The sequence below is a fragment of the Dermacentor silvarum genome, chromosome 4 (genome assembly GCF_013339745.2).
Source record: "Dermacentor silvarum isolate Dsil-2018 chromosome 4, BIME_Dsil_1.4, whole genome shotgun sequence".
Classification (NCBI taxonomy): domain Eukaryota; kingdom Metazoa; phylum Arthropoda; class Arachnida; order Ixodida; family Ixodidae; genus Dermacentor; species Dermacentor silvarum.
The window spans coordinates 60,415,785-60,441,735 of record NC_051157.2 but is presented as its reverse complement, the minus strand read 5'-3'; the positions used below and the strand labels follow the sequence as shown (position 1 = coordinate 60,441,735).

The 25,951-nt window shown below is 46.0% G+C and overlaps 1 protein-coding gene across 4 annotated transcripts in view; it reads left to right on the top strand.

Annotated features, from left to right (window-relative positions):
- LOC119450115 (elongation of very long chain fatty acids protein 7) overlaps positions 1-9,899 on the top strand; it is a 30,458-nt gene extending 20,559 nt beyond the window's left edge. For 3 of the 4 annotated variants that reach the window (XM_049665639.1, XM_037713481.2, XM_037713482.2), the window contains exon 3: positions 8,014-9,899. In XM_049665639.1, coding sequence (XP_049521596.1) covers positions 8,021-8,995 — 975 coding nt within the window. In that variant the 5' untranslated portion in view covers positions 8,014-8,020 and the 3' untranslated portion in view covers positions 8,996-9,899. Of the gene's footprint in view, positions 1-7,253; positions 7,533-8,013 lie in introns of those variants that run through there. The other variant, XM_049665640.1, reaches the window with a different exon arrangement.
- Positions 9,900-25,951: the final 16,052 nt, after the last annotated feature.

The following is a 25,951-nucleotide window of genomic DNA, read 5'->3' as shown; positions in this document are numbered from 1 at the left end:
AGAAATGTAAATTAATTACTGTCTGCTGTTTGTCCTTGGCAATTTCAATCCTGCGTATTAAAACATATCAATAAGAATATCAGCTGGTTTACATCGCTTGTCTTCGGAAGTCGTTTTGTTTTCATCACCTCTACTCTGCAATGGAATATCATAAAAAGTCCGGAGAAAGTAGCACCATTTTAGGATCGCGAGCTATCGTAATCAATAGCAAGTTTCGTCAGAGAGAGATGAAAAGAATAAGGGCAGCTTCAAACTAGAAAAGGAAATCCAGTTTGCAACAGTGGGGGGTGGCAGATATATCGCCCAGCCTTTGTGACTTACGCAAAGTGATAAAAATGCATAGCTTAAATCATAACTCGTCGCTAACGAGCGTATCAAGGATCGGGTCTTGGTTTGATCTGGGAATACAGTCTCTCCGATGGTTTCCTGTTTCTCGACGCGCACGATTCTGAGTTAAAGCGGGGCTATTGTGCAAGCTGTTGAATTTCGCCATGTGTTTTTTTTTTTTTTGAACCTATCAGTGAGAACATAATGTCAGTTTAAATCAAGGAAAGCTGGCAAGATGGTGTAACTTAACAGGGTTCCATGACGGCCAGCCTGGTGCGAGTTAATACAGCTTTATGAACAGTGTGCGCAGGCGGCATGCGTAAGGTGTAGGGACCTCACCCTACACCCACCGCTGTGGTTTAGTCGCCATGAAGTTCGGCTGCTGAGTGCGCGCAGGTTCGATTCCCTGCCGCGCCGGGCCCATCTCGAAGGAGGCGGAATGCAAAGAAAAAAAAAGTTCACCGACGATTACGATACTCCCTAATGCGAAATTTGAGCTCAGCTCTATACGAGTTTTCATTTCGCGGTGTATTTGCCTGGCGCGGACAACCTGTCCCGTGCGGCACGTCGCTAACGGAGCGAAGTGTGGCGCGACTGCCTCGCTAATCTACAGATCGCGAGAGCCAGCGCGTGGGTGACGCGTGGGCGCGATTCACAGCAGCCGCCACCGACAGACCTGCGAGACGACGCGCGCTAGTCTGGCGCCATCCCATACCCATCATCGCCGCACTTCTCACCCTTTCGCCATAACCTCCTCCTCCGATTCCGCTGCACCCTCCTCCCCCGCCTTCCTCCTCGCGTCATTCATCCCCCGCTGCGCACCGTGTTCGCTCGGCGCTGAGTCGTGCTCCCTAAAGGGCTGCAGAAAATCGCGCCTCTTCCTCTTCGCAACCACAGCCTCTCTCTCTCTCTCTGTTCGCTCTTTCATGCTCGTCCGCTCTGTTACGCCAACGCCGACGATCGCCGCAGGAACGGGCGTCTAAGAGCTGCGCTCTAAAACGTTCGCGTAATTTAGGTTAGCTTTAAAGAACCCCCGGGTGTGAAACGTTATCTGGAGCCTATCACTACGGTGTCCCTCATAAACCATTTAGTAATTACAGATATTTAACGTCGGCATACAAAAGAAATAACGGCCCAGACACCGCAGATGTGCAGACAGGGACCTTTTAAGCGAAGCTTTATATGCTCGCAAGTGTCGGAGGTGGTGGTGGTGGTGGCGGCGGAGTTGTCACGCTGAAAAGTGGGCCGATCCTGGTGACGTGCAGAAAGGGTCCAAGCTCAATGGCACATACCAGGGACAAAAAGAAAGAGAGAAAGAAAGAGAAAAATATATAAAATCCCCACGAAGGTCAGACAAAGAAATAAAGAAAGAAAGAAAGAGAAAGTGAGTGAGTGAGTGAGTGAAACAACTTTATTCGGTCCACAATAGACGCGAGTAAACTCAACGTCACCTGGGCGTCACCAGAGGGCCCACTCGGGGACTATCAGGTCAAACCTGACGGCCCTCTCGTGGGCCCTCTGGACTGCCAGGATTTGAGAGGTCTGGTCCTGGGCCTTAATAAGCTTCATCAGTTCCTCTTGCGTGAAAGGGGGACCGGCAAAGGCGCAGCCCCACAGCACATGCTCGAAGTCCGCATAACCACCACACAGGGGGCAGTCCGCGCTTGGGAACCGTTCGGGGTGCATTGTGTGCAGTGCAGAAAGAGAGAGAAAGAAAGATAGAGATAGAGAAAGGAAGAGAGAAAGAAATAAAGAGAGAAATGACCGAGAGAAAGAGAGTGAGAAAGGGATAGAAATATACAAAATCACCACGAAGGTGAGACAAAGAAACAAAGAGAGAGAGAAAGATAGATAGATAGAGAAGAAAGAAAAAAAATCAACACGAATGTCAGAGAGAAAGAGAGAGAAAGAAGGAAGAGATATAGAAAGAGAAAGAAAGAGAGAGAAAGAGAAAGAAAGAAAATCGCCACGAAGGTCAGATACACACACAAGCTTCGCTTACCCCATTTTCTCGACAGACGAAGGACTGGCGATTTTTTTGACGCAGAGCTGATGTGCCAATTGTTGGTATGCTACTTGTAAAACTTCCTCGTTTGAAAACCCTGTTCAGAAACTCACCATAACGTGGAAAAAAAAGGTTATAGCTTCTCCGTAAACGTATTAGTCATCCCGCAATATAGGCTTACCGGTAACTCTCACGTGATGTGCTGCGTAGATGGCGCTTTCTTGTGGCGTCATCTATAACCAGACAGGACACAGAGTACACAGAGTCATTGTTTCAGTGACCTACTACAATCTGTTTACCTGCTGTTGTAAAGCGGCAGTAGCGACATAATCATTAACTTTCCACCCTTCTTATTTTTTTTTTTTTAGACCCGAGCACTCACGCAATACTAAAACATTTGAAACGCGTTGTAGTTGGAGAAAGCGCCTCAAGATGTCACCACCAGTGTTGCCGCTGCCGTCCACGCCTTCGGTAGCACAGTATTCCGTAAAGAATCGTACGTTTACGGACAAATTAGAACGATCATATTAGAAATCATATTAGGCATAGGACAAGGCAAGATGTATGCACTGAAAGATAAGCATGGTAATATCATCAGCAATTTCGATGACATAGTAAAAGCAGCAGAAGAATTCTATACTGACCTGTACAGTGCCCAAAACAGCCAAGCTACTTTCATTCAAAATAGTGATGAACCGGATACAGAGGCTTCTTAAGAACTATAACTAGCTCTGAAGTTAGAAGGGCCTTGAAAGACACGACCAGGGGAAAAGCTGCTGGAGAAAATGGAATAACAGTAGATTTAATCAAAGGTGGAGGAGATTTCATAATTAATAAGCTTGCGGCCCTTTATACGCAATGCCTCACAACTTCATGTGTACCAGAGAGCTGGAAGAACGCCAACATTATACTAATCCATAAGAAGGGAGACGTTAAAGAACTGAAGAATTATAGACCCATTATCTTGCTTTCAGTATTGTATAAAATATTCACCAAGATAATTTCCAATAGAATCAGGGCAACACTTGACTTCAGCCAACCAAGAGAACAGGCTGGCTTCAGGAAGGGATATTCTACGATGGATCATATCCATGTCATAAATCAGATAATCGAGAAATCTGCGGAGTACAATCAACCTCTCTACATGGCTTTCATAGATTATGAAAAGGCATTTGATTCAATAGAGATACCAGCAGTCATAGAGGCATTGCGTAATCAAGGAGTACAGGAGGCATACGTGAATATCTTAGCAAACATCTACAAGGATTCCACAGCTACCTTGGTTCTCCACAAGAAAAGTAGAAAGTTACCTATCAAGAAAGGGGTCAGGCAAGGAGACACAATCTCTCCAATGCTATTCACTGCATGCTTAGAAGAAGTATTCAAGCTCTTAGACTGGGATGGCTTAGGAGTGAGGATCAACGGCGAATATCTCAGCAACCTTCGGTTTGCAGATGACATTATCTTATTCAGCAATAATGGAGACGAATTACAACAAATGATTGAGGACCTTAATCGAGAAAGTGTAAGAATTGGGTTGAAGATGAATATGCAGAAGACAAAGATAATGTTCAATAACCTGGCAAGGGAACAAGAATTCAGGATCGCCAGTCAGCCTCTAGAGTCTGTAAGGGAGTACGTTTATCTAGGTCAATTACTCACAGGGGACCCTGATCACGAGAAAGAAATTTACAGAAGAATAAAATTGGGTTGGAGTGCATACGGCAGGCATTACCAAATCCTGACTGGGAGCTTACCACTGTCGTTGAAAAGAAAAGTGTACAATCATTGCATTCTACCGGTGCTAACATATGGGGCAGAAACTAGGAGGTTAACAAAGAAGCTCGAGAACAAGTTAAGGACCGCACAAAGAGCGATGGAATGAAAAATCTTAGGACTAACTTAAGAGACAGGAAGAGAGCGGTGTGGATCAGAGAACAAACGGGGATAGCCGATATTCTAGTTGACATTAAGCGGAAGAAATGGAGCTGGGCAGGCCATGTAATGCGTAGGATGGATAACCGGTGGACCATTAGGGTTACAGAATGGATACCAAGAGAAGGGAAGCGCAGTCGAGGTCGGCAGAAAACCAGATGGGATGATGAAGTTAGGAAATTTGCAGGCGCAAGTTGGAATACGCTAGCGCAAGACAGGGGTAATTGGAGATCGCAGAGAGAGGCCTTCGTCCTGCAGTGGACATAAAATATAGGCTGATGATGATGATGATGATTAGAAAATTTAGTGGTGATGTTTGCTAATGCTAACTAGATGCATCTAATGCATCTAGTTAGCATCTAAATGCATCTAATGCTAGATGCTAACGTTTGCGGTTCCGCAAACGTTAAGAAGCTACGGACAAACGAAAACTCTTTAGTAACATAAGCTATTGTACTTTACGTTACGCAAAGACTGCGCGAGATAAATACGGGTTACGTCGAGCTCACACACGTGTTGTCACAGCGAGGGTGGTGAAATTCCTGGCGGCCAGTCTGAATTAGGAAAACATCGCGCATACGCTGACGGCACGCGACTAGCGTGCGCTCAGACATTTCTTATATTTTTTATTTCATCGATAAGACAGCCAAGTGAGCACGGTCGCGGGGCAAGTGTATCGTCGTCCTTTAAAAAAAGGAACCCCTGCCCCCCTCCTCGCCTACTTCGTTTTTTTTTTTCGGGGACCACATTGAATTAGGCTGCCAGCCAAACTCCAATTGAATGGAAGGCATCGTCCTGCCGAAGGCGTTCGCTGTTAGGGTAAAAAGTGGTATGATGTCTCGTGAGTGGACAACACGACCAAATGATCGAGACGCGTCTGCGGGGCTTCACAAGTGTTTTGTTTTCTGTCTCCGTTTTCCTGTATATTTGCCGAGATACATTTTAAGTTCATCCGCGAGGAGATATAAACTACAACAAGTGTAATCTTATTAGAGAGAAACACATGATCCCGTCAAAAATGAGCCTTTAAACAGAAGGTTTTCCGGCCAGCTGACCTTTCCGCCAGCATTCAATCTGCATGAGCATTTTCCTGTCCGCGCTCTTTCCTGTGACTTACGCGAATTCGGCGCTACCGTCGGCTGCCTTGAGCATACCGCGACGTCCATCTGATGCCTATCAATTATCCTTTTTCCCACTTTGTCGCTTGTTTGAAAATATTCAGAAGTTCTCTCACTTTTTTTCTTATCTCAGCTGTTTCTGTATGGAATATTGTAAGGAAACGTGTCAGATAACAAAGGTGTTTTCCTGGCACACTCCACGTGCATGTCAGCACGGTCATCTTTAAAGAATTAAACGTGAAACACCGATACAGTTAAAACGCAATTTCATTTCCTCCCGAAAAAGCAAGCTTCGCTCTGAGCACGGAAGTTAATCGTCGCCGTGAAGCCATTGGGCACATAATTACCGCGCAATTTCTGTAATACTTGGGTCTTCCGTCGAGCTGGGGCTCTAGCTGAATGCTCGATTAGTAGCGCTGTAGCATTTCCAGGACTTTGGCAACTGATCCATAACATTTCACCAAAGAATAAATTGTCGAAGGCACTTGTGCCAATTATGAACAATAACCACGGCTGGCCTCCACACGCCACATCATGAAGCCTCTGGAATGTTTGTTGCGTCATTAAGGCATTTCTCGTAAGAGTGTTAATCACCAAGTTCAGCTCGCTGCCTAAGTGTTCGCGAAGTTAGCCCCAATCATGTCTCGGATACGAGAAAAACGATGCAATCCCCCTCATCATGTTGTGCGAGGTTATTATTATTATTATTATTATTATTATTATTATTATTATTATTATTATTATTATTATTATTATTATTATTAAAACATCTGTAAGCGTAGTGAGCGCAGCGTTCATTACGCTCAGGAATTGTAAGTCAAGGCGGTCATACTTTGCCGCTAATAACGTAAGGTTCAGAAGACTAATTCACAAAAAAATTGTTAATGCACTTTTTTTCAGAACCTTGATGGCAGTTGCTGCAAATTTGGAGACAGTCAAATTTTAATGCACCCACACATTTGTTTTTTAAATCTTAAAAATCCCTCCTAATTCGAGGTATTCAACGAATTTCAGTGCTCAACCATGGAAATATGAACACCGAGCGCACCATGGACAGACACCCCGCTATTACGGGAGACAGAAACGCCCCATGACGAAGTAGGTTACGAAGTTTGAATAATGGCACGTCGCGGCAAATACTGATACGACACGTTGGGCCAGATGCTAGCCAGGCAGAATGTGCCGTATTAATGTCTGCGGCGAGCGCAGTAATTCGGACTTCGTGGTTCTTCTCGTCACGAGACGTTTCTGTCTGACGTGTAACGGGGCTGATTTCCTGCCCTCGTGGCCGCTCTCGGTTTCGATATTGTCTGAATTCAGCGTTGAAATGCGATTATGAATATCTCGAATTAGATGAGATTTTCTAGATTTAAAAAAATGTTGGTGCATTAAATACTAAATGCCTCCAAATAGAGAGACATAGAGAAACAGAAGAGGGGAAAGCCAGAGAGGTTAGCCAGACGCACGTCTGGTTAGCTACCCTGCACTGAGGGAAGGGGATATTGGGATGAAAAGTATGTGTGTGTGTGTGTGTGTTAGAGAGAGAGAGAGAGAGAGAGAGATCAGTTTCGCGCACATTTGAAGGTGCGCACCGAGTCTAGAAATGGTCACCAAGACCTGTCGACTTGAGGTAGTGCAATAGCGCTTTCGTGGCTTTCTGTGCCATTGACACGCGTCGTCGTATAAACAACTACCCCAATGGTTATAATAAAAAAAATAATGAGGATTTTTAGTGAATTCGCCTTTTCAAGCTTACGAACCGAGCCAAGTTCGTAAAGGGCACGCACAGCAAGATAACAGCGACAGATTGGTTGTAAACTAAACTTGTTGGTACATATCTGAGTGAATACTGAGGGACAGTGCGAAAAGACGGGTCAAGATTAGAGGACACGAGTGAACAAAAACAGATTGGCGTGTCACATTCATCCCTGAAGCCAAGCTTGCCTACTCGAGCAAGCACATGCAGTGCAAAGTCACTGGCGTTACGGTGCTATCTGGAATCGGGACTTCCATTGCAGAATCCAGTAATCAAATCGACAGCAGAGGGCGCAGTCGGCTCTCGCCCCGAGGCGAGCACGCAGCGCGGCCATGCAATTCAGTCATTGCTTGCGCGTCGTCGGCGTTTTCACCCGCAATTGTGCTTGAAGGTTCGATTCTTATTTCGCGGCAAACTGCAGCTGTGGAATGTAATTTAGGCCTCGGTACATAAAAGTGGAACACTTGTGACTGTTCTGCGCAGAACAGCCACCAAGTACTTAAGCACTATAGCCGGGGCGTTCTGTTTGCTGCAATCCATTGCAACCTTTGGTATTGCGTGTAGTTGGGTGGCCTTTCACCCCGAGAGGTTCAGTTAGCGTTTCTATCTGTCTATATGTGAGCGAAGAATAATAAGTCTATATCGCGATTTTTTCGGTTTGCAAAGTGCCGCTTTCCTAAGTCTGGTTTGATGTAGTGAATGTTTGACCTTTACTTCTGAATGGCTCCATCGCAGCCTTCGAGCATATTTTTCGTATTTTATTGCCTGATGTTCATCAAAAATGACCTTGGCGAGGCAAACCGGGCTCTGAATTGGAGTGCTTGGTTACTGAAGCGCTAACGTAGAACATGCGTTTTCTTTTTTTTTTCTAGTTCCACAATGGCCAGCTTTGTCATGGACCTGGTGGAACAACTCAAGTCGCACGCCGACCCCCGCACTAAGGACTTCCCGTTGATCGGAAACCCGACGATGGTGCTGACCCTGATCGCAGGTTACCTGTACGTGGTCAAGGTGTGGGGGCCCCGGTACATGGAGGACCGTAAGGCCTACGACCTCAAGCGCATCATCATGGCCTACAACGCCTGCATGGTGATGCTCAACGTGTTCTTCTTCTACAAGTTCCTGTCGCACTCGTACTTAGGCGGCGGTTACAGCTGGCTGTGTCAGGGCATCGACTTCCAAGACCCCGGGTCACTCACCATCGTGTCGTACTGCTGGTGGTACTTTATGGTGCGCATCCTGGACTTCGCCGACACGATCTTCTTCCTTTTGCGCAAGAAGTATAGCCACATTTCGTTCCTGCACGTCGTCCACCACAGCCTGGTCGTCTGGAACGGCTGGCTCTTCATCACGTTCGGCGCCGACGGCCAGGGCATCATGGGCGTCTGTATCAACTCGTTCATCCACATTGTTATGTACACTTACTACTTCTTAGCCGCCCTGGGACCCTCCGTGCAGAAGTACCTGTGGTGGAAGAAGTACATCACCACCATGCAGATCGTCCAGTTCGCCGTCTTCATCGGGTTCGTCTGCGTGCCCCTGTTCAAGGACTGTGGGTATCCGCGCTTACTCACCTACCTTGCCGCCTCCCAATGCTGCTTCTTCCTCGTGCTCTTCATCAACTTTTACATTCACACCTACGTGAGAACCAGGAGAGGCCAGGTGCACTTCTTCTGCGGCAACTACGAGGCCACTTCGCGGGCCACCGTGCCGGCGAAGAAAGGCGAGCAGCCAACGACGAATGGAAATACGGTCTCGGCCAACGGTAGCGCCGCGAACGGCAACGCTCACGTAAACGGCTACTCTAACGGCGTTGGACTCAAGAAGAGGGAAGCCAAGATACGCACCCACTAGAGTGCAGAAAAAAAAAAAAGTGGGCAGTGAAATGTTCGGGGCGCGTGCAAGCGACGTCGCCGAGCATGTGCTCGGCGTCGTCGGGACTGACAGCGCGCGCCTTGCTGGACTGAATAGTTATCATTGTGGTGTCGACCAGCTAACCGGAAGCGTCTATTTATTTTCCAGTGGGTTTGTTAAGACGTGGCGCGCTCTTCTGTTTATCCAGTGTGGCGCAAAGAATTGGACCTACAGCGACGGACGTGCGAAGGTTGCAGTTCTGGACCGACGTAAGGCGCACTGTCGCACAACGTACCGTCGCTCTTCGTAGTTATGTGTATTACCACACGGTTCATGGTGGTCGTGTGCCTGTTAGGTATTCCATGGATTCTCTGCCGGGCAATTAGAGATCAACAAAATCATCACGCATGGAGTGAAAGTAATATTAAATGCCATTTGCGTAGCTCACCTAAGACGGGACGAAAAGGATACACGCACACACAGCGATATCCGTCTCTTTTCGTCCCGTCTTAGATGCACTACGTGAATGGCATTTAATGACGCACAAACAAGCTCAACGTGCAACCTTAGCTTAAATCGATGCTTCATGTTTATGTTCTTGTTTTCCATTTATTCATATTGCACGCTCATTTTCATTTCACGTTCGTCGTAAAACATTTTTAGTTCGCTGCAATGCGTTTTCATTCATGGCAAAGTATGGCACTGCAGTTGCCACAGAAGCTGTGATATCGCGGCTCTTGCAGTAGTGTCCTTTGTATGTCGAGGTCATGCGTTTTTCAGCAAATGTGCGTGGCGTGTCTGCGATTTCATCATGTCTCTTGTTTTATCACCTGACAGCCAACTACTGTACATAGACGTTTGTTGTACTGTTGTGCTTTTGATGAATACACACGTTTTCATCAGTCATTGTTGCATTTCCTTTTGGCGTTGACAACCGGCTGTCTGCAATCTTCTCTCCGGGTGTGCGTTCAAACGAATTGAGGGCTTTTTTTTTTCTATTCCGTTGCGAAAGCGAGCGAAGACACTCACTTCTTGCTGGGTGATTCCTTACCCCGGGACGTGTGCAAAAAAATAATAATAAAAATTATGCTTATCCACTTGTTGTCGACGCTAATCACTCATTGTTCTGTCGCCGCAGGTAATATAAGCATATAGCCGAAAAGTTTTTTTTTTGTTCTTGAACCTTGTTCTGAAGATGTGCTGACCTCGAAAAAGCCTGCCCTGAAGCAGCGCTCTTTATTTAAGGCATCTTTTTGTATTTTTTTTATTTAGCTGACGTACTTTGCTCGATGAAAAAGGCCCTGCGACAGTAAAGAATGTCTTAGGGAAAAAGACGTGTTACCACGCAAAAACGGTGCAAAAAAAAAAAAACATTTATATGCGAGGCATAGTCTATAGGTTTACCGAATTTGCCTGCCGTGTTGTATTTGTGACAACGCTTGAGAGCCTAAAATCTGTGGTATTACGTGCCAAAACTACGATGGGATTATGCGGCACGCCGTAGTGGGGGACTCCGGTTTAATTTGGTCACCTCGGGTTCAGCAAAGTGCACCTAAATCTAAGTACAGGAGCGTTTGTCGATTTCGCCTACATCGAAATGTAGCCGCCCCGTCCGGGAATAAAACCCGCAATTTCGTGCTTAGCAGCGCAACGTAGTTGGCTATAGACCCTTTCACTGCTTACAAACATAGGCCCTGCACGGCTTCCGGTTTTGCCCTCTGACGTAGCTGCGAAGTGTAACTGGCAAAGAAGCAACCATGCGTTAAAACATAGAAGACTGATAAGGCACGTGACCGGAAGTTTCTTGGGGGCGGCCCGCTCGCTGCTGTTATCGCGAGCATGAAACCGTCTTGCAGCAGTCATGAGCGCTGTTCCTGACGTTCAGTGACGTAAGATGATGAATGCGCAGTTGTCTTACTTCTGGGTTCATACCAAATAAAGTAAAGAGTAATAAGATAGCCGCCACTATAGTTTCAAAGTACTGGACTGAATACTGGGCAGCCTGGGCATCCTCTGACTTCCGCTGGTCATGAGCATTGTCTCCCAAACCAGTGAGCAGCGCGCAGATATCGATTCATTTGTATCGCAGCGCACCGATCTATTGCTCCAGACCGAAGTGTGGATGACTGAATGACTTCGACCACACTGAAAAGGCTAACGTTGGCCGTTTTACTTCAGATTCACATCCCCCCCCCCCCTTTTTTTTTTACGCAACTCTCATTCCTGTTTGGGATTAACAGCCAAGGATGAGGATAAGCGTTATACACTGGGAACTCGCACGAGGTAGGCATGAATTTGCAGTAAAATTATGCGATATATAAAACTAGTGACGCGCCCCTTGCTGACAGAACAACTTTGAAGCCATTCTTGAGTAATGTTATAGTAAAGTTTCGCTTGCGTCTTTTAAACCACGTCGTCTTCCGCATTTGTTTGATATCTTTATTGTTTCGCATGAAACTACAACTTGAAGTCATGGCAGCTGTTGAATCCTTCGTAGAGATTTTGCGGCACCGTGCTTGGGGCTTATTATTGTTACACTCCATTCAAGCAGGTTGGTTCAGGTTTCCATAAAAGCTCCTTGGTCCTTGTATATTTCTACTCGTTTAGGTGACCCGCTTCAATTTGAGCACGCACCCTGCGGAGTGAGCATCATTTATCGTAATATTATATAGCGAACAAAGCTAAGCAAATGAAATCGGCGCCTCTATGACAGAGCGCTTACTCGGAGAACTAAAAGAAGAACATATGTGTTTTTTACAGTGTAAGCTGTTATGGGTTCATTCCAAAAGCCGTTTCGGGTCGCGATGACGCCGCCGCCGCCCCGTAGCCGCTATCACATGCGAAAAAAAGTACCCGCTCTCCGCCGGGATCGAACCGAGGCCCGCTGCGTGGGAGGCGGACACTCTACCACTGAGCCACGCAAGCTTCTTTTTTTTATTGCCACATTGAACAGCACAATTACACAACACTGAGTCACACAAGCGCTTGCTATGCGAGAGCGGGAAAATGTACTATAACGGCGCTTGCCATCGGCGATGGAAAACGTCGGCTTGCACGCACCGGCTTGCACGCGCGACGGCGTTCCAAGCAGGCCGCGTCGGGCGCGTTGCAATGGCAGCGAATGTGACAGCCGTAGTTGCATTGTCGGCCGCTTGGCTGGGCCGAACGTCGCTAGCCATCGGCGATGGAACGCGTCGGCTTGCACGCGCGACGGCGTCCCAAGCGCGTTCTTGACGCATTCACTCAAATTACTAGGTAGTACTGTCGAAACGCTCGTCTAGCTTAAGCTGCGGCTGTGCTGCATGTGCCGCGCAGGCCTGGCATTTTTATTGCGATAGCAATTATATGGACACTCAAAAGCAGATTTCTGCCGTCGCCGTCGCCGTCGCCGTGAGGTTCCGTATGACGTCAATGGAGATGAAATCGTCGCCGCGCGCCGAACGCTGTATGTGCGAATGAAAGGGCGCGAGGGGCGCGCGCTTTCACGGGGAGTGAACGCACGGCGGAGAACAAACGCGCGTTCTGCGCTGTGCTCCCTTAAGGGCTGCAGAAGTAGGCGTCTCTTTCCTCCTTTACAATCACCATATATGTAGAGCAAACGCGCCTTCTTCCGACGCGCGAGAGGCAGTGGGGGATTGGGTTGGAGGGAGAGGGAAGGGAGGCGACGTTTAGCTGCGGCACCAAGTGCCTATTTATATCAGAGGCTCCGGCAACAGTCACCAACGCCGCACGCATTTTGATCGAACGCGGGCAAAACGCCGACGGCGTCGACAACAGTTCCGCGTGTTGCCGGTGCTGCTGCATGTCCAAGTTTATACAGCTGATAAAGCTAATATCATTACTCCGTATAGCTCTCTACAAATTTGCTATCGCAATTGATGCTTCACCTTTCAGGTGAAACTGCGACAACTTTTTTTTCTCACAGGGGTTGATTTTCAGAATCTTTTCCTATATGAGCTAGCGCGTATTGTTGTTGACATTTGGGTTATGACCCTAAATACCTTTCTACTCGTACCTAATGTTTTCTCTTCAATAGCTCAGCTGAATCAAACAATGCGGGGAAGCGACTTGGAGCCACTATAACCCTGTTATAAATCGATCCAGGGATGTCAGCATGGGTCCTCTTCAAAGACCAACAAGCACACTGTCTAACGAAACAATATATGGGGAGAAAAGCGCGACCTCGGAGACAAATGAGAGAAACTGGAGGAAGTTGCAGCGCCCGTCGTAAGCAGCGCGTCTCTCAGAGACACAATAGACGCAGCTGACACAATGGGACGGCATGGCGAAGCCATGTCGTCTGATGTCAATGCCGCTCTATCGGCTCCACCTTGTTGCAGCGTTTCCCAACCAACCGCCCAAGGACGGGTGCTTGGCGGCACTTTCGAACAACGCAGCCACCGTGGGCACGGCGAGTCATTACACGACGGAAGTAAGCGGAACGGGAAACCGTATTATTCGGCAAATCTCTCGCGCCCGAAGAGAAGGATTCATTAGCATCCATGTGAGCTACCGCTATCACAGCCACTTCATGTTGGGGCAGTGCGCGATTTCGCGTAACGAAGTGAGTGCTGAATACATTGCTCGTGTGCAATTGGCTGGAAACAACAATGAAACACGATAACTACAGCGTGTAGTAACTGGTATGCATACGTCATTACGTGAATTAAATGAAACACGGGCACATATAATGAGTTGACGTCACGGTCTTACGCCAACTTACAACATAACCTTGGCCGCTTGGTCCTAGATGCTCGAAATACTACGCATGCCATGCGATTAAGAGCTTGCCAATTAGATCGCTGTTTAATCTGGCGGACTGTGCTTCGGCCCGAAAATGTATGGTCATGATGCTGGCTGTTGTTTCTCAACACTGAGCGACAAGCGTATACTCTGCGCACCCAGAAAAGCTACAAGGAAGCCGATCATTGAATTGAATTCTGGGGTTTTGCGCGCCAAAATCACGATTTCCTTATGAGGCACGCGGTAGTGGGGCACTTAGATTTAATTTTGATCACCAGGGGATCTTTAAATTTCCCTAAATGCACGGGACACGGGCATTTCGCCCCCATCGAAATGCGGCCGCCGCGGCCGGGATTTGATTCCGCGACCTCGTGCTTAGCACTAAGCTCAACACCATAGCCAGTAAGCCACCGCGGCGGGCAGGGACCCGATCAGTAAAATGCCATTTAATATTCCCTATCTGTCAACTAGTCTATCGAAACAGTAGAACAAAGACGGCGTCTATAGGCACTGCGTACGTAATATGTTGTCTATACCGAATAGGCTGATCCGAGAGTGTGTCCTGCTGTATAGCTTAGACACAGGACCCGTAAGGAAGATCACAAAGAGAGAGATACTGTGCTCAAAAAGAGCTGGAGACGTTTGCTTGGCTGACGGCATGGCATGCTATTCCAGATGTTGGGTCAAAGATGTGGTGTACACACTGAGCAGACAAACATACAAACGGCAAATACATATGTTGGCACGCACATACTCAAACTGGTCATAAAATCCGTATTCGCACAACTTCTTTAACCTCCATGTCTGTCTTCAATGGTCGCCATTCAGGCGCACTCACCTCCCGACAGCGATCAGCGTGAAAATGAGATGACCACCTCGTCGATTGACCAATCCGATGCATGGCAGGCGGCATTTGCGTGGGACGGAAAAAGATATTCCCCGGAAAGCACGTGCCTGAAAAAAGATAGCGAACAGGTCTTGTTGCACTGTTTTAATCACGCTCTTGAAAAAGAGAAATAAAATAAACTAGGAGAGAAATTAATTCATCAGGATCGAACGTTGCTTTCACGGGGAAATAAGATTGCAGTCGGGACCAAAGCCAGAACTGCAAAAGCGTTCCAGTCCGCACTTCAAAAAAAAAAAAATAAAAAATACTTGTCTCGCAAATTGCGGGTAACTACAAGAGAAATGTCGCATGTTCGGCATGCACTATTCCTGACTTAATTTCACAGATGCAGTGTAAACTTTCCACAAAGGCCGCCTTAACTGGGCCTGGACTCCCGTGAACTATTCGTTAGTGCACCGCGACTTTTAGTTAAGTTTTGTTTTATTACTTCTCTTACCGGCATCTATTTGCTATGCATCGTTTTGCTAAGCGGCAAGGAGTAGCCGGCATCGCCCAATATGCCAACGTCTCCTGCGCGCAATAGACAGCAATACCACACACACTGCTCGGAAGCCAAATGCGTACATACGCTCTATTTCGAGCATACATGCTCGCCTGCCTTAGAGCGACCCAGTGACGTCTTTTTAGTTCTCTTAGCTTAAGTCGACGGCCTTTGGGGGAGGTTAATTCTACAGAGCTTCCTACAAAGTTTACTAGACTCTGGTGTTTCGATCATTCCGCTACTGTAAAATGTATGGTCAGTGTATGCATGGATTTGGCTGATCTTGGTGCTTGTGGCTTCAAGCTCTCTTGTGACGTTATATATTACGGCTTATATATATATATATATATATGGGTCACCTCCAGGAAAATATCGCTTCATAAATGAAACAATTCGAAATGACTACGCATGTGCGCAGAGACTAATTGCATTGCTGTGCCTAGAAGACTATGCATACTTTAATATATATATATGCAATTAGTCTCTGCGCACATGCGTAGTCATTTCGAATTGTTTCATTTATGAAGCGATATTTTGCTGGAGATGACCCACTAGTACCAAGTTACCACACCGTTTGAAATCAGAAAGACGAGGTTTAGACAAATCCATTCCCTGCCCATCACTAACAGGTGGGCTGAGCCACCATACTTCCAACTTATAGAAACACGCACCAGAGTTCCTTCTAGTGACGTTTTTAGAATACTTTATGAGTAATTCAGCGCTGAACGGGTACTAGCTTCTCTAAAAAAATAATTTCAAGTTAGATGGTCACGCGAACTTTCTCCATCACGATACCACCGGATGTTTACAGTGCACGTGTTATCAATCGCGAGACCTATTAAAAGATCGACTCTGGTGAAAGCTTTCTAAATTTCTCCCTTTGTTTTCTTTTCCTTTCTTCTTTTTTTCAATTCGAGTAGTATTGCCTGGTTGACGAAAAATCTCTCTAGGGAGACAATGCAACTACCTTCTTTTTTTTTAGAAAGTTTTATGGGACTGCTTTTACAGTTTCTGCGCAAAATTTTAGCCTTGAGAAAGTTTATCATAAGAAGCACACTCCGATCACCGATGTTGTCTACGTAGCCAGATAAGCACAAAATCGACTCAAGCTCACGAAGACAATGATTGGGGATCGCTGGACTTGGGCAGAACGGTTTCGTGCCGCTATATCCTAAAATCACCGCGTGTCATGAAATGCGCTTGTACATTTCCCACTTGGAAACAACATGCCAATCGGCACTTCGATTATTTCTTGGTTCTCATTTTTCCTTTACATGCCGTGGACAAAGCCTCCCAAAGAGCTCCTCTTCGTCTTATTTTATCTCCATTAACAAAAGTAGCGTTATGCGCGTGCAGGTTGCACGAAAGTGACTGATATAGGCCGCTTCATCTCGCGTTTCTTTTGAAACGCGTCCCTGCAAAAAAAAAAAAAAATGCAAACAGTAGCATGCGACTTACGAAAACACCGCCCACTCAACCTTCATCACTCGCCACGACGCGACCTTGAGCTCGAAGGGCAAAAAAGACGCGAGCCGCGCCGAGAACTTCTCGAGGGGGCATCGAGGGGCACTTATTGGGTGGAAACAGGTAGAGGATGCTCAGAGCATGGGCCGCGATCGCAACGAGTCACTCGGCCCTCCGAAGCACAAACCAAATCGTTAAACAAAGAAAAGTAAAGGCATTTAAGGAAGAACGTGTCCAAGTGCTCAAACACATAACAAACGTCAGTCAATGCATTGGTGCACGCAAGCAGATGCAAACACGCGTCCACGCGCTTGCTGGAATTGCCGGGTGAGTGCATATAGGTCATGAGCGACGATCGAAAGGAAAAAAAGAAAGACGCTGTCTGACCATCTCGAACAAGTTTGTGGAGGGTAGCGGGGGGGGGATGGTATGGTTCAGAGCCTCAGTGGGCGGGAGAGAGAGGCCCGTAAGAGCCGCGCCTTTCGGCGCCCCACACAAGTGGCCGAGGTAGGGTGGTTTCACCTGGGGTTCTTCGATGCCACGCTCGCGCTGGCATCGAGGCACCCAAGTTTCGCTGACACTTCTCGCTCGACTTGTGTTGTCGCACAATGACGACTCCAGCAGGTATAGCATGCGCCGGTGTGTCTTATGTATTTATTATTTTTTGTGCCTGAAGATGTTGCTCTCTGTTAAAGAAAAATATACGTCAAGAATGAGCTAACTGCACACACAGAGAGGATAAAGAAAGGAGGCGGAGATGTTAGTCAGAAAAGTGTCTGGTTGGCTACCCTGTGGTTAGGGAGCAGAACAGGGGAATAGAACAATGATGGGGGCAGGAAGTGAAATACACTGTGACTGCATGGACAACGTCATGCAGTCAGAGGCGCTCGCACAGGCCAGTAGTCCTCAAACTATACAACATGCATTCTTCGGAATCAAACAGCGCGAAATGGACGAAGGACAAATACTCAGACAGTACGGGCACTGATTCACATTTAACTGCTTTATTACACTAACATAATCATATACACACATGCGAAGGCACGTGGTGCGTACCAGATTTGCAATGCATTATAGCTAAGCATCCCACTAATAAATTCTTTTTTGTGCAAGGTGATATACGTTTGACTGATACTCGAGGCAGAATCTTAACGCATATACTATGCTCGACTAGTTCATGGGTTATTCGGTTCTTATTTCAAAGCAGATCCTTGATTTCCTGCAAGGGCCCATGAAAATAGGAGAAACAAAGAAGCTGTTGCCGGACTTTAATCTTGAGTGGTTGTCAAGGCGCGTAGACAAGGCTCAGATGCTTTGCTTAGATGCACATTTCACTATAAAAACCCATAAACCCGCGCAGCCATTTCGCACCATTGTTTCCGAAAGTAGTTTTTGACAGCATGCACTTTCAGGCTATTTACAGAGGCACCTCACAGAGTTATGGAAGATCCTTTCAAAGTGAAGAATTCGGCAGAAGTATTCTGCTTCTTACGCGCAGGAGAGCTTTAATGTTGCACCGCGCTCAGCGTCGACATCACAGACACAATATTCCCTTCCACAGGGTCAATTGCTGACGATCATCGTGGAGTGCATTACTTAAAATAATGGCAAGGTTTGTAAGTGAGCGTGGTGTGCCGTTTAAGTTATTTCTTGAGCTATTCTTGCTTTATATACACTCAACATTTGTTGTTTGGGATGCACATACGTTGATACAGGGGCAGGGTGTCTGCACTAGCTCACTAGTTGCGCCCTCTCTCAGCGAAATGTTACTCGGAAAGCTTGACCAGAGCCTTGAGAATATCTTGACCGCAGCGGCAGTAAAGGTTTTTAGATTCGATAATGACTATTTATTGATCATCCGTGTGCAAGATGGTCTACAAAAAGTGGGCGATATTATTAGCACGTATAATTATAATCGAAAGGGTGCGAGCTTTAACTGCGAGTCCAATCAATCAAACAATCAATCAGTCAATCAATAAATCAGCGTTTGTATTACTTAAGTAGAAAAAATACATCGATAAACTTAAAGAGCGGGGTCCCAGAGCACAAGGCTGTGTGGGAACCTCCTGTCAGGAAGTTACATACGCGATAAATGTGGAGCACAACAGCATGTACGCTTGAAAATGTGGCGACTCAAATATTTAGAAAAAAAGAAAACACAGGTAAATAAAAAAAAGCTATTGCAATATAAAACCACAAATACGTGGTAAGGATTATAGTATTAGGTATTGAAAGGAAATAATAGCAACTCCTTTTTGAAAATTACTAGTGAGCGAAAATGCTTCATGTGTGATGGGAGGCGATTGTACAACAAATTCAAAGCCCTTCTACTACTCTGAAGATGGAAGCCAGCGAAGCTGTGACTATAGTGGGTCTATACTGTAGTGAATATTGACCCCACGGTAAGAATGGGCGTATCGTCGTTGGGCATCACCCAACCGACCACGTGTATCATGAACGTTCCGGTTGAGAAACTAGCGTTAAAACCTGGCCGTCGCACCGGTGAAGTTGGCGCTAGTGTTGCCGAGGCGTGTACCGCCGTTGTCCGGTTCGTGGAGGGCAAGACGACGCTGACGTTTGGCCTCAACATCGCGATCCCGCAACTCGGGGTCGGCGGCTTTTCACAGACGTTTGGCCTCAACATTGCGCTCCCTCAACTCGGGGTCTGTGGCTCTTCGCTGACGTTCCGCCAGGGCTTCGGAAACCCTCACGCTAGAATCGCAACGTCGACGACGTGCCCTTTCCCGAGCGCGTTCGCGGCGGCATTGCTCGAGCGCGTATAGGGCACGTAGTCAGTTCCTCATGAATGGCTCATACTCCCTTAAGCAATGGCTAATACGCCCGTAAACACGGCCTCCCCATTACGACGACAGAAGAGAAGTGAAATATTGCGCCGGAGTGATTAGCGGCAACGCAGCCAGCTGTGGAAGCAGACGATGACGACGAACGCGGCAGCAATGGCACGAACGCGTGCTCGGCACGGCATCCAACGGACAAGCGCAAACCGAGGGGCGCCAACGAGCCAGCTGCGGAAGAAGACGACGACGCTCGAGCCAATGCTGATGATGATAGTTTTTTTCTACACGCGGAGACGATCCTGGGGAACTAGCCCTTAACAACTTCGCTGTAATAATAATGCAGTAAAGTAAGCGGTATGTCTTACATAGTTCCAGTCTATTTAGGGCGACAAAAACTCCCATCAGAGGCAAATTTGGTTAGTATTTATGCGAAGATCACTGAATAAAATATTGCTTGAGATAAATTGATTTATAGATTTGAAAAACAAAATTGCGAGATTAAACTGCACTAATTTTTGCATAGAGAGCACGCTGTAGCTTTGAAGTAGATGTGAAAAATTAGAACGATGTGTATTGAATGTTAGTGCTCTAATAGCTTGGTTCTGCATGTATTGCAGCGGTGTCAGGTGAGTTGGATAGGTGTTTCCCGATGATGAGAGGAAGTAATTAAGATGGCTATGAATGAAGGTGAAGTATAATTCAAGAAAGATTGACATGGTAAAATATTTTCGTGGTAAATATTGTCGTGCCCTTATGACACATCAACTTTCGTTTAATGTACGCTACGTGATTGAGGTTAGAATCTAATAATACTACCACAAATTAGCATTCATCGACTGTTGCAATAAAATTATTCAAGGGGGGGGGGATTACAGGGTTAAATTAGTAATTCGTCGACTGGAATAGGAAATGTTTATTGTTTTTTTAGAAGGATGAAGTGTGAGGCGATTGTGGCGACGCCAGTTGCATACGTTGTTGAGGCCAGAGTTAAAATGTGGTATCATGTGCGTATAAATAATGCTCGGCGTTAGAAAGACAATTGGAAAGATTATCGATTTAAATTAAAAATCAAGAGGTCCAAGAAGGGATCTTTGAGGGCACACCCTCAGTTTCCTTTATTTTGTCCTTGGTGCAACAGTATAGCGCAGTAAAACAGAACGATGTCATGCCAACTAGCCCCAGTCGAAGCCTTATTGAACATAAATATGTAGATGTCGTAACAGGAAAACATTTTGTCTTGCTGTCAAATATTGTGACGACCCTGCCTAAACAGTATCTGCATTTTAGCCTGCGAATGACAGCACACATTTCCATTGAATACGACTCATGGGGAGGACCAACCTGCTATGCGCAAGCACACCGCTGACTCGGGCCCCAGCTGAAGGCGAACTGCTTCACCGCAGTCTTGCCTGCAGGCCGGTACGTTTACGCCGGCAATAAAGTAATTTGTACCTTGAAATGAGCGGCGTCCCGTTAATAGGCTTTTCGCAATAGGTGCACGACAGTAGCTGAGAACAGACATTAAGCGCCACGGGAATACGTACACGGAGAAATGTGAGAACGTGATGTTTCGGTCAAAAGCCGTGGAAGGCGTTTCACGTTTTCCTGGACACAATGACTCAATCGGTCGGAAACACGAAGACGCGGTGCCATTAATGAGACACGGTGGAGGTGTTTGCCAACACTCGATGATCACGCACACCCGCCTCTATAACGGCGCTCATTGCGAGCGCTCGAAAGTTCGTTGCACCCAACTGCAAGTTTTGTGCCTCAATGAAAGTCGTGTTGGTTGCCAATTTTGCACGGCTCGCAGCAAAGTCCACTGCGTCAGGGATGCCACGTGCCTTCCCTGTTGGCTATGCCCACCAACAGGACGGGCACAACAACGAAAGAAGGAAGAAAGTAAGCTTCCGTGAATTCCACGAAGTTGCTAAAGAATGCAAGCAACACAGCTTTACGTTCTCACATACGTTTCCCATTCCGTTCTCACCCCCTCACCCCCTTCTTACTGCCCAAAATCTCTGTTTTCTTTCTGGCGTGCTTCTGGCATCCACGAGCAACGAGCTCAGCGAACGCGGAACGAAAAACACAATGTATTTGTCCAGCTTCAGCTCCCGAGCACGAAGTCACACTACGTACCTTTTCGGAGGACCAACACGACCGATAAGCGCATTTTTCACCCTGCTTCGTGTAACGGAAAGAAGGGTCCGGGTCATGTAGAGGTTACTTTTGTTAGTGAAGTCAAGTGGGTTGGGGGGAGGGGGTTCCCCAGACTCTACAAAAGACGACCGCCCTCCCATCTTTCACTACTTCCTAACGTTGGCTGTCACCTCCTTCCCGTGAGGCACTTTCGCTTGCTCCACAGTTTCCAAGCTTCCACCCAAGGTGCCGAGTTGACGAACCGTTTACTCGAGTGCTCGTCGCTGGGACAAGTGAGTGAGAGGCAGCTTCTAAAGATTTGTGACGCCTGTCCCGTAACGGATGATAAAATTCGGGATGGTCTAGCTAAATAGTTGGTCCCCTAAGCCATGGCATATTTGTACGCTTGCCTTCGTGAGGCGCCAAGAAGGGAATACGCACACCTACACAATAGCTGCTTGTCTGTTTTGTAAACAAAAAATGCAGCAGTTCCGAATAGTTCGGCTACAACTGTTCGAACAAACCAGAAGCCACGCAAGCTCTATGGATTCGGAGAAATTGAAAGATATCTCCTGCGGGGCTAAGCGTAGTGGCAGAAGCAAAGCAATCAGATTAACAGGGGGCTCCGGCATACGTTAGAAAGGCTTTTAAAGATATACATGTATGGAAACTACTCGGACAAAACTGACGCTGCGTGGCGAGGGCACATTCTGTATGCCGTTAAGTGGTTGTAATTGGCTAAGATGAGGTATTGTTCTTTAAAGTGAGATTTTATTTGCCTGTGGGCCCCGAAACGCAAGGATATGTATTCCAACATTTTATTTGGCAGGTGCATGTTTTACTTTATTTAATAAAGATATTTTCTCGCAAGACAAGCTTTAGTCGAGCATTGTAATGATACGAACGTACGCGAAAGTACCCGCAAAATTTATTTGTTGTAATCTTGTTTCCCGCATGCGGAACAAAGTCTTCACTGTCACAAGTCATCATGTGATATTTGCTTTCGCATTCGACTGCCGCCTGTCACACTACCTATAGTTAGGTGGACCTAATGACATGTTCTTCGCAAGCTGCGAGTCATGTTGAGCAATACTCAAATGACATTAAATACTCATAGGAGATATCAATGTGTCATTCCTATAATTTGTTTTTCTATAAAAACTCTATGACTCTATAAAAACTCCATAAAAACGTTACGCCGAGAGTATAAAAACTCTTGGCGTAACGTTTTAGAGTAATATTGTTTGGGAAGAACATATTGACGCTCTTACAATCCAGTTATCTAGAGTCATTGGCATGACGGGGAAATGTAAATCGCTGTTGACGTTTAAAGTTAAACTTCTTATTTATAACTCTCTTTTTTTATTCATACATCTATTATTGCTTATTGGTATGGGGTACAGCTACTTTGTTAATTTGCATAAATTACTTGTCTTGCAAAAGAAGTTTGTTCGGCTGCTCTTTAATGTCCCCTACAACTCCCATACTACAAAATTATTTCAGGAAGCAAACACAATTTATGTGTTAAAATTATACCAGTACAAGTTAACAACTGCATTTAGGCGGGAAGTAAAACTGAACTGCTCCTTTCTACGAGAACTTTGTAGCCTTGAACTCAATGAAAAATTTTGTTACCCGTCATCATGAAATATGGCGGGTGGTCACACCAAGAACAAATAATTTAAGGGAAAAACTATCATACACAATGCCAATGCTTCTAAATAAATATAATAATCTAGGCGTTTATGTCACACAAATAACCAACCAACAACTGAGAGACTTGTATGTGCAGGATTTTTAACTTACTAGTTAAGTATAATCCTCTTGTTTAGTATGTATAGAAAGTGTGTATATAGGTTTGTGTACACGTGTGTGTATATATGTGGGTATGGATATGAGTGTGTATGTATATACGGGTGTATGAATGCATGTATATATATATATATATATATATATATATATATATATATATATATATATATATATATATATGTGTGTGTGTGTTCAGCAGCGTCTACTTGTTTCATTCTTATTCACTATGAGAACTACACAAGCTACCTAAGCATTTTCGATCTGGACACCAGTGGCTCTGTATGTACATGCGTATGTACATACATGGCTATATGCGTGTATGTGGGTACATGTGGGTATATACTGTATATGTATAATGCATATGTGTGTACTTGTATAAATGATAGGTTACGACATGAATATTCTGACATGTGTGTCATGTAGGACATGAAACAGCCACTTACGTCTTGGTGCTCTTATGGACGTTTCGTTAACTTGGTAGGTACCAAAATTGGCATAGTATGACAAGAGTGTATGACGAACAGAAGTGATAGATCATGACATGAATATCATGATATGGGCCATGTAGGCCATGAAACAGCCGCCTACGTTTTGGTGCTCTCATGGTCGTTTCGTTAACTTCGTATGTAACTAGAATGGCTTCGGACATGTGTACTAAGTGAAGGAAACGCTAAAGGATGATGGTAGAAGACATAGTCAGGACCATATGACTCAGCAAAAATGAAAATGACTCAGCGAAAAATGGTTAACACTCTTTAGACGTTTTTACAACTGCGCGAAAAAAAATGAGGACACACGACAGAAGTACACACGACACCACTGCGTTCGTGTTGTCGTGTGTGTTTCTTTCGGGTGTCCTCGTTTTTTTTTTTCGCGCAGCTTTAAAAACGTCTAAAAGCTATAAGCAACTAGCCCGCCAGAACGTCTTGATTAACACACAAAAACTCCTGGAATGGGTTCATATGTGGACACTAAGTAAAGGAAACACTAAAGGATGATGGTAGAAGTCAAAGTCATAAGCATCACTCAGCAAAAATGACCATGACTCAGCGAAAAAATATGAACACTCAAAAACAAAAGAAATGAGTTCGCACATAAATGATAGGTCATGAAATGAATGGCATGACCTATCATTTTTAATTATCATGACCTACATGACACGCATGTCAGGACATGAATGTCATGACATGCGTGTCATGTAGGTCATGAAACAGCCGCCTACTTCTTGCTGCTCTCGTGATCGTTTTGTTAACTTGGTAGGCTCCCCGCACACTGCTTCGCATAACATCGATTCCCACAGCGCGTGGGTTCTGCCGACTTTTATTACAAGGATTCTTCAGAGAACCAGTAATAAGGAATGCATACTTTGGCATGATTTCATGCGTTCATATACCGAACAGTTCTTTATACCGTACTGCAGTGCTCGCAGCGGTATATATAGTTGGGTATACTGAGCTTTGTGCATTCAGTGCCAGCGCTTCTCTCGTTTTGTTTGAGCTTACGTCAAGCTAAAACGTTGCCCTAACTGTCGAAAAACATCGGCGTATATATTCAGTGGACGGGCAACATATCAAGGCAACTGACATCTGGTAGACAAATGTCATGCATTCGCGGTCGACTAAGAAATCTCACTAGAAGTCCCTCGTTTACGAAGCCTTTGCTTTATCCATTAACTTGAACGTTCGTGATGAAAGTGTGTCTTCATACCGTGAATGTGCACGAGACAAGCTTCAAAAGTGGGTCTATACGGGGTCCGAACGAAGGCGTACCACGGAAATCAGAAGGTGTGTAAATTGTTGTAGGGGAGGCAATTGTAAGCGAAAAGGGAAAATAGAGATATGATATGTGGTGACAAAGAGGAAAGACCATTGCGAAAAACTGCGCGTGGACTCGTATATTGCGGCAACCTGCGTGTTAGTCAATTCTTAAACATCGCCAAAGAGGCTTTAGATGTTGGCGTACGGCGCTACGCATGGCCGTGTATAGGGACCGCTTCATGTCTCCTGCTGGCACTGCAGCACTCGCAGCGTGGGCAAAGTTTGCTGCTTGTGGTCTGAATGGTGGCTGAAAACGCGTGCGGTATGTGACTGCACGTGGTGACTGCAGCGCCTAAGGTCGAGGTTGGCTGCAGTATGTTATGCCGGCGGACTTTGTGACTGCCACCTGGCGCGTAATTCAGCACGGTGTGCGCTGCAGAATGGCCGGAAGACGATAAGCAGAACCTATGGATTCTCACAGACGCCAGGCGTATTCACGTGCCACAGCGTAGGGACTTTTCAAGCTAAAAAATGAAGCACCTTCTTTGGAATCTGACTGAATCTTACCGCCGAGTCTCATCGCCGTCAAGTGTGCTACTTCAATAAACACCTCACCTGTGAGCGACCAGAGTTGGCGCTTCTCGAGTTTTTATGCCGTCCGGTGAGCGCGTTGGCAGGAGCAGTTTGCATACGCCACAACAAGGTCGGTTTTCATGCGAGTATTCGTCTGTTGATGCAGATTCACTAAGGAAAAGTTTAGATCGATGGAAAATGCGGTTTGCTTGAATCTTCTGAATGACACCTGACCCCTTTCTGCCGTACACTGCCGCCCAGCAAGAGATACCGCCTAGCGTA